This window comes from Hoplias malabaricus, chromosome 1, assembly GCF_029633855.1.
Source record: "Hoplias malabaricus isolate fHopMal1 chromosome 1, fHopMal1.hap1, whole genome shotgun sequence".
Classification (NCBI taxonomy): domain Eukaryota; kingdom Metazoa; phylum Chordata; class Actinopteri; order Characiformes; family Erythrinidae; genus Hoplias; species Hoplias malabaricus.
The window spans coordinates 71,552,754-71,566,783 of record NC_089800.1 but is presented as its reverse complement, the minus strand read 5'-3'; the positions used below and the strand labels follow the sequence as shown (position 1 = coordinate 71,566,783).

The 14,030-nt window shown below is 37.2% G+C and overlaps 1 protein-coding gene across 2 annotated transcripts; it reads left to right on the top strand.

The window, feature by feature from the left end:
- The first annotated feature begins 376 nt into the window (after nt 1–376).
- On the top strand, nt 377–13,220 carry smndc1 (survival motor neuron domain containing 1). Of its 2 annotated transcripts, XM_066682816.1 has the most exons (7): nt 378–513; nt 1,077–1,167; nt 3,721–3,840; nt 5,393–5,535; nt 6,646–6,804; nt 9,103–9,256; nt 10,117–13,220. In XM_066682816.1, exons 3-7 carry the CDS (start codon nt 3,721–3,723, stop codon nt 10,252–10,254), a joined length of 714 nt encoding a protein of 237 aa, XP_066538913.1. In that variant the 5' UTR covers nt 378–513; nt 1,077–1,167; the 3' UTR covers nt 10,255–13,220. The 2 variants fall into 2 exon arrangements, with proteins under 2 accessions (XP_066538904.1, XP_066538913.1); XM_066682807.1 differs by lacking the exon at nt 1,077–1,167 and having other exon boundaries at nt 377–513.
- Nucleotides 13,221–14,030: the final 810 nt, after the last annotated feature.

Below are 14,030 nucleotides of genomic sequence, written 5' to 3'. Positions count from 1 at the left end.
GCCAATCCCTGTGTCCGAAATGGCTCCCTAATCACTATGCCCTATATTGCTCACTGTACAGTACACTATTATACGGAACTGAAGTCAGGAGAGTAGTGAACAATTTCAGACCCTACCCCATGCAGTTTTTTACTAAACAGCGCTATTCATGGGTATCCACTATCCACTAATATCGGCTAGTGTGCATGGGTTCTACACTACGTTTTGCGGTGTACTCTTGGATTGTTTGAGCGCACTGAAACTTGGTCAGTATATTTTCGGACACTACTACAATATGGCGGAACACCAAAATAGTGAATTCGGACACAGTGCCTGTCTACAGCGCAATCCCGCCTTTGTATTTTATCGCGAGACAGGAGCGGGGAAGTGACGCGCATTTAACGTCATATCTGGTACTTAGACGGTGGGTTGCTGAGCTATTTAGCCGAGAAACAAACAAGCGAGTAATAGAAATAATAAACTGATAAAGACTGAGTTTTGGGGCGGATTACGAGGCTCGTGGGATTCACAGAGGTGAGATAAACGCGTATAGAGACGGAGGAGTTAATAACAGTCACTCAGAGCTTAAAAATTACCCCAGCTCTTCGAACTAATGTAACGGCTAATGCTAACATAGCGCAATAAACACACTCGCAGCACTAAGAATAATAATACAAAATTTAAATGTATGAAACGCGGTTAGATACGAAACTGAGCCCATTGTTTTACTGGAACTGGAAGTCAGCGTCTGAGTTGGATCTTTTCCTTCCACCTTCATTCGTCCAGCAGCTAACGCTGTGTATAACCGCTACACAATTTAAGGTGGACCGGGCATTTGACGAGTTTTTCGGTTTTGTTACTGACCTTTCCCTACAATTTCTAAATTATTAACAGTTATGTGAATGGAACAGGACACTCCTGTCTCTTGAATCTCTGTTTTAGAATACTTTCATTTAACGTCGAGGTTTGGACAACCATAATGCTTAAAATCAATAAACTTTTAAAAAGTTAAACTGTTGCAATTGATATTTCATCACAACTAATGCAAGATGTGCAAACCATGCCAGACTGATGTTACCAAATTTGTGTGTTTTCAGCATGTTTAAAAACTTAAGGATCTTCGTCAGTCAGTTTTCAAGAATATGAAACAAAACACAAACCGTATTTTGTGAGAATGTCCTTTAAAAGGTGAGAATATCAAAATTTTCTGCTCTGTGTATAGTAGCTTGTCTCCAGCTGCTGGGAAAACCCTTTAACTGACACTGATGTTAGGCCAAATGGGTACACCCCATTATGTGATTGTGTTCTTTGTAAATATTTAGTATTATGTGCAAAGAAAAAGCACAATATTAATAGATTTCGAATGATTGGTTCGTTGATACAATTTATCTCCTTATGTTTAATGGCAATTTTTTTGCCAATGTTTGAGGGTTTTTTTTTTAGGTTACCATTACACAATTTATAAAGCTGTATATGATGTGGCCTGCAAGTTCTGTCCTTTACTGTTTGTCACAGCCTTTAGCTCAACTGTAGACTGATCAAAGGAGAAGAATGAAAGTGTACACATTTGTAGGGTCTCAGCCATCATTAAATAGTCGTCATCCTCTTTTCAAAGCATTTCCACTTCCAAACTTCAGTATTCCAAAGCAGTTTCAAACTGGTTGTTTCAGACAACCAGGGTTTCTTATTTCATAAACTTAAGGAACAAATCATGTCAGCTTTATGAAGGCATAATGTATGAAAATGAAATAATGTACAAAAAAATTTTTTTTAAATGTATTATTTTAATGAACTGATTGGAGGGTTAGGGTTTGAATTGATGTCGGAATGGGATTAAATGAATGAATGAATCAAAATTAAACTATTATTAAAACAATATTACATGTGAATGATGCATTTAAGGGAGTTTGAAGTTAGACATTACATAATATTCGTATAATATTGAATTAGATAAACATTGTTGCAGTTTGCAAATCTGTATTTGGTGGAATTGTGGGCTCTGGTAAAAACGGCTATTAATTTACAAGCTCTGGGGCCTCATTTATAAAACTCTGCTTGAATTCTGGAGTCAAAGTGCATGCACAGAAAAGCCAGAAAATGGAAGTGCACCAAAAATAGTCAGATTTATATAACCGTGCATATGCACACCTGAATGCTGTTTTCTCTTTACAAATAACCTTCTTCAAAATGTGCGCAGATGTTCCAGCTCCATAACGCCCACATTTACCTATAAATGGTCAACGCAAATAACCTTGTACATATGTAAATATCGACTCCGTTCATTTTTGTATGAGATAGTCGAGACAATGGCGGACTGAAATACAAAAACGAGAAACTTTGGGGAAGTTGTTGTTTCAGAGGTTGAGGTGAGGAAAAATGTTGTTTGGTGGGCTCAGTCATGGCATTACAAACACACGCAAGTTAGTTGGGCGACAACATGTTGCTGCAGCAGTAAGCAGTGTTAAGTTGGCTCATTAACCAGCTACATCCTTCTCAAAAAACATCTTTGAAAACATGTCGTCACCTTATTTGTCAGTTAGCTAGGTTTTAGTAGTGCTAAAAAAAGCCATTATGACAGACAGTGCATCAGCCTCTGATGCATTGCCTTTTTATATAGACCTGTGATTCTGTGCAAGTTACAGTTGTTTAGGCTTGTAATTATCTGCAGCTATTACCCGTCCATAATAATATACTGTCTATTTATTATGGAGTTTAATTTCTTATAATATTATTATTATTATTATTATTATTATTATTAATAATAATAACAACAAATCTATATGGCGCTTTTCAGAACAAAGTTTAAAAAGTGCTTTGCAATTAAATCTATTACAGTGGGATAAAACAAAATAGACTAATAATTTCAATGTAAAAATCTGAATAAAATACTGAGTGTAGTAAAACAATACTACAAATAAAAGTAGAATGAGATCTAGCAAGCAATGTAAATAAATATTTTTTAATATTCTGCATTAAAGTTATTTTAAACAGTGAGTGTTAATCTTCCTTAATATTTTAAACTTTGTTTTTTAAGCTTTATGCTTTATAGATGGATATGTTTATGAATGGATACCTTTATAAATAAGGGGCCTGGACACACAGTTGAGGCATGGAATGGTTATACCTGTTTGATGTCTGAGCGTTGAGCAGGTTTTAGACTGAATTGCATTTTTATAATCCATTTTTGCTAGTATTTTTGAGGCAAAATAGTTTTTACCATTATTCGTCTGTCAAACAGTCAACTCTTGCTTTTATAGCAGCACTTGACAGGTCCACTTGGTTTCATTCACAAAATGTGGAAAAAGTCTTTCTTATTTGTACCTTTATCATTTGTATACTCTGCAACATTTTAATTATAGAATAATTTGTTCATCTGCTTTACTGACTTTAAACATTCTGTTGTCCTATTACCTACAAGTTATCAGCTTGTTATTGGTGTAGATGGTAATATCTGAGAAATTCATGTTTTTAATTTGCAATTATGCATTCAGATTCATTTGTTTATTGGGTGTTTATAAGAGTTAATGAAGAGAGATTCAGTAGACTGCAGGAAAAAAACAATAAATAGAATAGCTCGAGGATTACCTTTTACTTGTCTGTACTGGTGGTGCCATTTCTAACACCTTAATATAGTTATGGACCTCAGATTTTTTTAACAGTTTAATCAGAGTTTGGTTTTCAGGATTTAATTTACTTTATGTAGATATGTGTGTAAATTGGATTGTGTGTGTGTGTGTGTAGATGTCAGAGGATCTGGTGAAACAGCTGAGCAGTTATAAAGCTCAGCTCCAGCAGGTGGAAGCAGCACTCTCAACTGACCAGGAAAATGATGACCTGCTCAAACTGCAGAAAGACCTGCAGGTACCCATAGTGCATCACACACACCCATACTCTCAAACCTCAAGACAACCGTTCTATGGAGTGAGATCACTGTCTTTAATGCGAGAGCGCAAAAAAGACACTAAATCAAGCAAGTCAGACTCAATGAGCACACAGAATCAAGAAAACCGAGTGAAAACAGTGACAGCGAGAGCAGAAAATCAAGCACCGTGCTCGCTTCCTGTAGCTCCGCGCTCTCTTCACTGTTTCACTGTTTTCCTCGCTTCAAAAATTTTAGCTAGCTTCTCAAAAATCTGCTCGCTTCTCGGTTTCAACAGGAAAAACGTCACAGATTCGAAACCTGGTAACTGATTCCTAGTGATGGCACTCTTGAATCTGAAAATGGTTAATTACTCGAAGCTTCGTGACACAGTGCACGTAAGTGCTATCTGGTGGCCCAAACCTTAAAGTGCTTTCTGTATCTCGCAAAGAGATGTCACATTTTACAGCTTTTAATCGTGTTTGGCTGCATTACAACCATGTATTTGTTGTTTAAATAAAATAAACCACTAAAACTAAATTGTTGTGCACCTCTTCAATATCTCATTGCTGATTTGGCAGAAAACTAATGAATGAAAGAATAAAATATTCTGTTACAATACATAAAACAGTAATATATTAAAAATAAGTTTAGAATACACTCATAGCACATCTTGATGAAGCACATTGGGAAAACTATACTGTTGTAATTACATTCACAGTGTTGCAGGTTGGCACTTCTTGTTATGTAATTATGCGGTTAATATCTAAAATTATAATATTGTTGCAGAAACACTTGAGCAGGGCTTTTGATAATACATTTACATTTATTACAGCGCTAATCCACTGCCTAGGTGGACTGGCGACTCAAAAGTGTCCATAGGTGTGAGTGAATGTGTGTGTGTCTGTGTTGCCCAGTGAAGGACTGGCGCCCCCTCCAGGGTGTATTCCTGCCTTGCACCCAATGATTCTAGGTAGGCTCTGGACTCACTGCGACCCTGAACTGGATAAGCGGTTACAGATAATGGATGGATGGATGGATAATGAATGAATAATCCATTGCCTGTTGTTTCCATAGGCAAGGCTCATGTGGGCTTGCTTTATGAGGTATTTAACATGAGAGAATTTTGTGTGCATGCGTTCAAGTTTCAAGATTCAAGAGTGACATCAGTAATCGGTTACCAGGTTTTGAATTTGTGACGTATTTCCTTTTAAAACCGAGTAGCGAGCAGATTTTTGAGAAGCGAGCTCAATATTTTGAAGCGAGGAAAAAAACTGGAGCACGCACTGAAAACTGAGTGTGGAGCTTCAGGAAGCGAGCATGGTGCTTGATTTTCTGCTGTCGCTGTTTTTGCTCGGTTTTCTCGATTCTGTGCGCTCGTTGAGTCTGACTTGCTTGATTTAGTGTCGTTTTTGCGCTTTCGCATAAAAGAAAGTGATCTCACTCCATACCATTCCACTACAAATACACTGTAGTCCCATGTTTGTCAGAATTTTGTCATTAAAAAGTAGATTCAGCAGTCTGTAAATGCTGTTTTGATGTTTGTTTCTATAGGAGGTGATAGAGCTGACTAAAGATCTTTTGAGATCCCAGCCTGCAGAGGGCGCTGCTGATGCAAATAGTTCAGATGCAACTCCAGCAAAAAGTAGCTGGAAGATTGGAGAGCACTGTCTGGCTGTGTGGAGTCAAGACGGACAGTGAGTAACACACACACTCACTAACACAAAAATAAAAATTATTTATAATGATGAAGCTGTGGTTACATCAATTTTGTTACATACAAAAATGAAAATTTAAAGGAATAGATTTTTTTCTTAGCCATTCCTTTGTTGCCATGCTATCTAAAAAGTTCAATTTGACAGACTTTGGATACGTGTACATGCAAAGATTTCCTCCAATCAGATTGAATCCTTTCTGATCATAGATTCAGACTGAGATGTTTATATGTAAACTCCACTCACCAGTCTGATTAAAATTGCAGTTTATATGCATGCTACAACTAATCAGAGCCGAAATGATGCACATGCACAGAGTACCATTTAGTATACACGTTACTGAAGTTTACTGTCCTCGAGAGGAAGACATCATGCCTAATTCAAACAGGGACACGCAGTTAGTCCTGCAGGGCGTCCTTTAAGAGACGCAGAGGGAGAGGGAGAAAGAGTGTGTTTCTATTCTCTTAAAATAAATTCTCCCCTTATCTGGAGTTATAAAGCTTCATTTTGCCTTGCCAATTCAAGGAAATCACAGAGGGAGTGGAAAGAGAATTTCCGTATGACACAGCATCAACTGCAAGTTGATGGAAAAATTATTTTATGCTATTTTATTTAAGCTAGGTTAGTAATGTGTGCAGAATGTTTCCAATTGGGTGTGTGTAATTGGATACAGATGTTTACATGGTTATTATTCTTCTATTTAACGGATTAATTAAAGGGTTACCCATCTTGTTCATTTGAATAGAAAATGTAATCAGAATGACTCCAACCAGACTACTCTATTCTGATTGAGGTGTATACATAGACATATTTTATTTTGATTGAGATTTTAGCCTGAGAATTAACGGATTATCAGGCTGCATGTAAACGTGTCCAGGGTTAAGTTGCTTGTAAGCTAACTGAACACTAACCATAGTCTTGTTATTTATAGTCAAATTAAAGTCAGGTATATTACATTTACTACTACTACCCTGTCAAGATGCAACTGGTAGGAGTTACCCACACTGTAACTTTTATCAAGTGGTATGAGTCTGTTTGTATGCTTTCTGTACTCACCCGGTCACAGCTCTGTGTGTGTGTTTGTGTGTTTAGGCTGTACGAGGCAGAGATTGAGGAGATCGATGGAGAAAATGGAACGGCTGCTGTAACTTTCATGGGATATGGAAATGCTGAAGTGGTTCCACTGCACACACTAAAACCAGCAGAACAAGGCAAAACCAGCAATGACAATGCAGCCAAACCCAAATCAAAGTGAGTGTCTGTGTTGTGGAGTTGTGTGTTTTACTCAACAATGTAACAATTACTGTATTTTTAATATCATGGTTACATACAAGGGGAGATATGAAAAACTCCAATGCATTAGCACTGTAATTTGGGGATCTGAAAAGGGAAAATATATGTCCCATTTTAAAGGGAGGGTTCACCACCCACCAAACATTCAGTAAACGTATAGATTTATATATAATGTTCCTCAGGACCATCACTTTTTTGATATTTGTATTGTGTTATATTTTCAGTGAATTCACATCTATATTTCCATGCAGTTATTTGCATAGATTAAGATCACCAGATAGTTATGTCTTGCTTGGTCAAACTGTGTTCAGATATTGATATATTCATGAGGTGAAAATGAAAGGTTTCCCAAATTCATCAAGCCTTCCAATTGTCTACATAAAAACAATGTACACTTTTAGTATGGAAAATATCAAAAGGAGGACGATATCATAAACACCACTACAAGCTTAAGGTTTCTAGCTTTGTTATTCAAGGAACACATAAACCCTGAAAGTAAGTAAATAAATAAAAACACTGAGCGAAATTTCCCCAAAAAGGTTTGAAGGTACAAATAGAACAGCTTTCATTTTTTGCATTAGATCACGTGCACTCATGAGTACATAGCTTTCCTTTTTTCTATTTCTTTCATATGGCACAAAATAGTGTTTACTGGCCCTGTCTACTGAAACACTTGTCCGTACTTTCATCTCCAGTTGTTTGGACTAGTGTAACTCCTTTCTTGCTGGTATCTGGTGGTCCTATGCATAAACTCCAGCTGGTCCAAAATTTTTTGGTGCTTGAGCATTTTCTAGATTTGTGCCTAAACTTTAGAATTCTCTTGCTCTAATTGTTAAACAATCTAAGTTTCTCTTCATAATTAGATCTAATCTTAAAGCATATCTTTTCACACTTGCATATCATCTGCCTCAAGCCTAACCTGTTCTTCCATCAGGTCCTGTCCTGCTATGTCTAGTCCTGTCTAAGTATATTATGCTGTTCTTGTTATTTGTTTTCAAATGTGTTCAAATTAAGTGTTTTTGTGTTCCTGAAAAGTGCTATATATAAAAGTTTTATTAATAGTATTATTTTTATTATTATTATTATTATTATTTCAGTGATGCAATATGTAAATATTTCCATACCGTGGAACACAAACAAGAGTTCAGAGTGTTCATGTAAAGAGATTGAATCTGGAGTTAACATAAAGTGAAATAACCTGAAACTGCTGAACTGAAATATTCAAACCCAGACTTTTCAGCTACACTATACCAAGAAGTGGTAGGCTGTGTAAAATGACAGTGTGTGCTTAGTAGACGCTGAGGCACATAGTGTGCAGAGGTCGCCAACTTTCTGCAGATTCAGCCGCTACAGACCTTCAAATTTCATGTGGGCTTCAGATTAGTTCAAGAACAGTGCGTAAAAAGAGCTTTATAGTATGGGTTTCCATGGCTGAGCAGCTGCGTCCAAGCCTCACAATGCAAACCGTTGGACGCAAAGGTGAAAAGTGTGTCACCACTGGACTCTAGGGCAGTGGAGTTGTGTTCACTGCAGTGACACATCACACTTCTCTTTCTGGCAATCCAATGGATGAGTCTGGCTTTGGCGGTTGCCAGGAGAAAGTTACTTGTCTGACTGCATTGTGCTAAGCATAAAGTTTATTGGAGGGGGGATTATGGTATGGGTTTGCTTTTAGTTCCAGTGAAAGAAACTCTTAATGCTTGAACATACAAAGAGAATTTGGACAATTTTCTGCTCCCAACATTGTGGGAACAGCTTCCTGTTCCGACATAAATGTGCACAAAGCAAGGTCCATGAAGACATGGATGAACAAGTTTGGTGTTGGAGAACTAGACTGGCCTGCACAAAGTCCTGATCATCAACCCAAGGATGAATTAGAGCAGAGATTGTGAGCCAGGCCTTCTTGTCCAACATCAGTGTCTGACCTCATAAATGCACTTCTGGAAGTACGGTCAAAAATTCCCCAAAACACACTCCTAAAGTTTGTGGAAAACCTTTCCAGATGAATTGAAACTGTTAAAGCTGCAAAGGGAGGGCCGGAATCATATTAAACCCTATGGATTAAGAAAGGGATATCACTCAATTTAATATGCATGTGAAGGCAGGTGAGCAAATATTTTTGGCCATATTGTGTATTTGTTTGTGTTAGACTGCAGAGCTGCATAAGTAGTTTATTTTCAGCACACCCTTAACACAGGACTGGATGAAAAATAAATATTTCACCCTTTGTGTGTGTGTGCATGCATGTGCATGTAGGAAAGAGATATTGGCAGAACAGAGAGAGTATAAGAAGAAAAAAGCTCAGAAGAAAGTTCAACGTTTGAAGGAGCTGGAGCAGGAAAGAGAAGACCAGAAATCCAAATGGCAGCAATTCAACAATAAAGCTTACTCTAAAAACAAAAAAGGACAGGTAAGATTTTAACAACAAAACCTAATTTAAAGCTGGTATAGTAGGATTGTATGTTGTCTGCGTTAATGCAAGTTGTAGTTACATTTCTGCAGAGGCGCATAATAGATTATTTTAGGGTCATATCACCCATCTCTAGCATGCGCACACTTATAGGTTTATGTGCATCCCCTCCTTCACCAACAAACATAATATTGGTTAGATGACTCACAGTATTGAAACTGAAAAACCACACATTAGTAGCTTGTGTGCAGCACATTTTGCTCAGGAGGACAGCAAACATCTTATAGACTAAATGCTTGCGAAAGAGCAGGTGAAAAAAGCCAGCATGCTATTACTGCTGTGCTGAATCCCAACTGTCTCCTAGGGCACTATGTTAGGGTATATAGTAGGTTTCTGCAATAACATACTGCACTGTATGTAGAAATAATCCACTTATATTAGACTATAAAATTCACATCTTGATGTTAAACTTATGCTGTGTATTGGTGTAGTACTTTTAGTTGTATAATCTGTGAAGTGCACTGTGTAGGGAGTATAGCACTATTTGGGACTCATTCAAGTCTTTCCTCTGTTGCACTACGAGCATGTGTAACAGGCAAAAGAGAAGCATTGAATTTAATCTGGCTGTTCATGTTTTTGTTGCATGATCAGGAATTGTATATGTATCTGATCTAGGAAAACTAATGAAAATGACCACACAGACCTGAAAATATCAAGTCAAAATAAAAGCAGATTTCACTCACTTCAATCAGGTAATTTGAACGTTACCTCAGAGTAACGTTTTGCTCAGTCACTCTCAAATAGTTTCTCCCATGCTTTCTGTTTCTGTTCCCTCCTCCCTCCCTGTCTTTGACTCTCAGGTGAAGCGTAGTATATTTGCATCTCCGGAGAGTGTGAATGGTAAAGTTGGAGTGGGGACGTGTGGCATAGCTGACAAACCGATGACTCAGTACCACGACACATCCAAATACAACGTCCGGCACCTCATGCCCCAGTGAGCCCTATGTGTGTGTCTGTTTGTTTGTGTGTGTGTGTGTGTGTGTGTGAGAGAGTGAGTGATTGAGAGAGAATGTGTATGTGAGAGAGTTTGAACTGAATGCTGTGCAGATTCAGCAGCGAAATCCCAGATTATGGCTCATTTTTATTTTGTGTAATGGAAGTTACTTGACATGAGAAATATGTAATAGCCAAAATAAACAGGAATTAGCCCAAATATTGGGCAGTTATAACAGCTCTGATGGCAAAACTTAAGCTGTTTCCCAGTACCACCTTAAAGAGGAGAGGAAGCCTAGACTATATAAAATCTGAAGTTATTTGAAACTATGATGTATTTTTTTTTTTTTTTATTGATTCTGACTCTAAAGCACAACTCCAGGGTGAGTCCTGGAGAGTCTGGTGGGTTTCAGTGCAGAACGTTTTAAACCATGCCCGGTTTGTAAAGTGAAACCTGAAACGTGAAGTTGGATCACAGCGGAACTGCTCAGGAATATTCAGCCTCTTTTAATGCATTAAGACTTCTTAGTAGATGAACCTCATTTTAAATGTTTGATATGCAATAAATTAGTAAAGACAGACCCTGAGTGAAGAGGGATTTTTTTTTTCTTCTGTGATTTAAATGATCTCCCCCGTCTGATACCAAAGTCCACCAAAATTTCAGTGTGTGTGTGTGTGTGTAGAGACACGCACAAACTCCCATTGTATGTGCTGATACTTGTGTCCTAATAATTCTGGATGCTGCCTTGCATCCTATTGCTCATGTAGACAGTTTTTTTTTAGGTTAAATAACATTTTTAACCAAGATCAAATAATAATAATGCTTGAACAGTAATGTTCATCTGAAGAATTGTTACATCTAATTGCATATTAGTGTCTTGTATATTAAAATTTATTAGACACACATGCAAAAACATTTGTGCTTATGTACACAGCTCAATTAAATCTATAAACTGCGTATAATTGTTTTTATTGCATGTCAAACAAAATATATATTTGATTCCAGGCAAAGACGTCCATGTGCATTAAAAGAATAGTTCAAGGAAAACAGATCTAATTTCAAATTTAGTGTTTTTCTTGTTTACATTTTAGAATTAATATAAATACTAGGCTTCTGTTCCATCTGGCGCTCCAGTATGGTCTACATTATAAGCTGTGGGTGGGGGGGGGGGATTATTTTTAGTGAACTATTGCTGTATGTATGTATGTATGTATGTTTTTGTCACCTGTTAAAGTAATCTGAAGGAACCAGCTGCCTGCTCTCTCTCTACACTGTAATAAATTTGCTTTACAGTTTTGTATCTTTTCATCTTTACTGACAATAAAGTTTTCGTTGCCATTTGCCTGGAATATTTGAGGAGGATTTCTGGATATCTTATTTTTATATCATATAGATGTGTGTAGTACACAATGGAGGGCTAAAATTTGTAGCCAAATTGCCAAAACATTTGTGAACAGGTTTTCAGCTGTTAGACACCACTAGGGGCAGCAGTGCTAAAAACGTACACTTAAGATGTTCTAATGAACATGGGCATGTTATAAATGAGTTCAGTGCATATACGTTTGGTAAGAAATGTGAAAAAAGGCAGCCCATTCAGTTTTTTGTTTGTTTGTTTTTCTGGAATGCCCATGTCAGTAAACATGGGATAAAATTTGCTGTTGTTTATTAGCTATTCTACAAATTTAGAGTTGTCCAACCTCCTCATCTGAGTCTCTCCAATAACAGTGCTCGACCTGCATTTATCTGACTGCAAAGACAAGGTTAAGTGGAGAGTTACCATCTCAGAGTGCAGAGATAAAATAACAAAGTGAAAATGGCTAAAATCCAGAGATTCTGCTCATTGCCTCTCTCTCCTGGTCACTTTTGTTAAAGTGAGCTGTGATATTTAATTCTGAACAAGGACATTTGTCAAGGATGTATTATTTGGTCCTTGTGCTATTTTAACAAATGCATGTTAGAAACATTTCATTAAGATCCCACAGGATTGTTAATATTTAGAAAAGGGGTATATGTCCCTGTAAAACAAGAGCTTGTTCATTGAAATGCTAGGTTTGTATCTGACAACACTGTCACAGCAGACACGTTATGATTCCATGAAGGGAAAAAATTGAATGGCCCAATTGATTTGGGATAAACTTATTTAGCTGGCATCACCAACCAGGTGTTTTTTTCTTCTCCTAAATGTTTAAATCATTCATAGACTACTGTAGGTAGTGTTGCTATCACACATCTCCAGAGATCTGGGGTTGTGGACTCAAACCTCACCACAGGAGTCACTTTGAGGAGTTTGGTGTGTTCTCTGTGTCTACGTGGGTTTCCCCCCTTGAGTACTACTGTGTACAGTAGAATACTGGTATAACTTATCAGAGTACAGTACAGTACAACAGTGTACACTAGAGTAGAGCAGAATAGTGTAGAGTTTAATAGTGTACACATGAGTGCAGGTAGGGTACACCAAAGTTCATTAAAGTACAGGTAATGTGTAACACTGTGTGTGTGTGAATTGAGTGTTCTGAGCAGTGTAGATTGTAAAGTGTCCTTGGGTATCTAGAAAGGCGCTATATAAGTGTAACGATAATAATAATAATAATAACAGTACCATAGAGTAATGGTATAATACAACACTACAGTTAGGGTACACCAATGTGCAGTATACAGTAGAGTACAGGTATAGTACAACTGTGTACAGTAGAGTACACCAGATTAGAGTACAGCTAGGTTTAAGAAATTACAGCATAAACTCAGATGTGACTGGCTTACCTCACTGCAATCAACAATATTAATATAATAATAAAAGTTCCAAAACAATGTGACTTCCCAGAGTTAGAACTAGAGTGGTATTTGCACATGGACTGTATTCAGACATAACCAACATCACATCCTTCAGGAGGAGCATGGGGTAAGGCTGTATTTTTCAAACAGCTGTATTTTTCTACTACTCAATGTCCAGCTCTGCTAAATCCACTGTACATCGTTGTATCTTGCTACTGTTTGCTGTAATAAAGGTTTTCCATTTTCATCATTTTTTGAGAGACATCCCGTTTTTCCTACAACTGGCAAGCCGTGGGAAATCAGGGGATTTTCCAAAACAAAAATTGGGGAAGATAAGTCGTTAAGTAAAAACATTTCTGTCTTTACACTGCTGGTTTTATGTTATACCTTCATTTAAAAAGATATAGAAAATTTAATGACAGGGATAATTCAGGCTTAATATTTAATTTAGATATAGCAGGAGGAGTCGTGCCAATCCTTCCGACATACTGTGGTAAACAGAATAGTATCAGAATTCGGTATGCGTATGGAAGTTCCAAAAGTTATTGGATAAATTGTATGTTTCTAATGTAGCTGAAATTGGTGGAAGTTTTTAAAGTAATTGAAACGTGGGTTGTTATACGTTTCTAAAGTAACTGAAACTTGTTGGGCTGTATGTACCTGAAGTAGCTGAAACAAGTTTCTAAAGTAAATTAAACATGGTTTCTGTGACTGTATGAAGTAGTGCTGCTGTGTTTAAAGTACTGATAGAGCTTTTCTTATGGCATCTTAAAGATATATAGCGCTCGGTCATTAAAACAGGTATGCTTTTAGACTATTACACTGAGTAAAGACTTACAATGGAGGTTGGTTGCAAAACACAGTTCAAATAAACCATTTAATGGGACTGAGAATATTGTGTACGAGCCCTATGAGTGGGCTATGTCCTGTAGTGGAAATAGCATGCACGCGTTGTGGTGGCATAAGCACTACATAGCGGAGTCAATGATAATTAAATATTATTTTATT

What these genes read in the sequence shown, in the direction of transcription:
- smndc1 (XM_066682807.1), top strand. Translation starts at nt 3,721, where the DNA reads ATGTCAGAGGATCTGGTGAAACAGCTGAGCAGTTATAAAGCTCAGCTC. An exon ending in GTGTGGAGTCAAGACGGACA is followed by an intron (nt 5,536 to 6,645) that starts GTGAGTAACACA and finishes TTGTGTGTTTAG; the next exon opens with GCTGTACGAGGCAGAGATTG. An exon ending in GCAGCCAAACCCAAATCAAA is followed by an intron (nt 6,805 to 9,102) that starts GTGAGTGTCTGT and finishes ATGTGCATGTAG; the next exon opens with GAAAGAGATATTGGCAGAAC.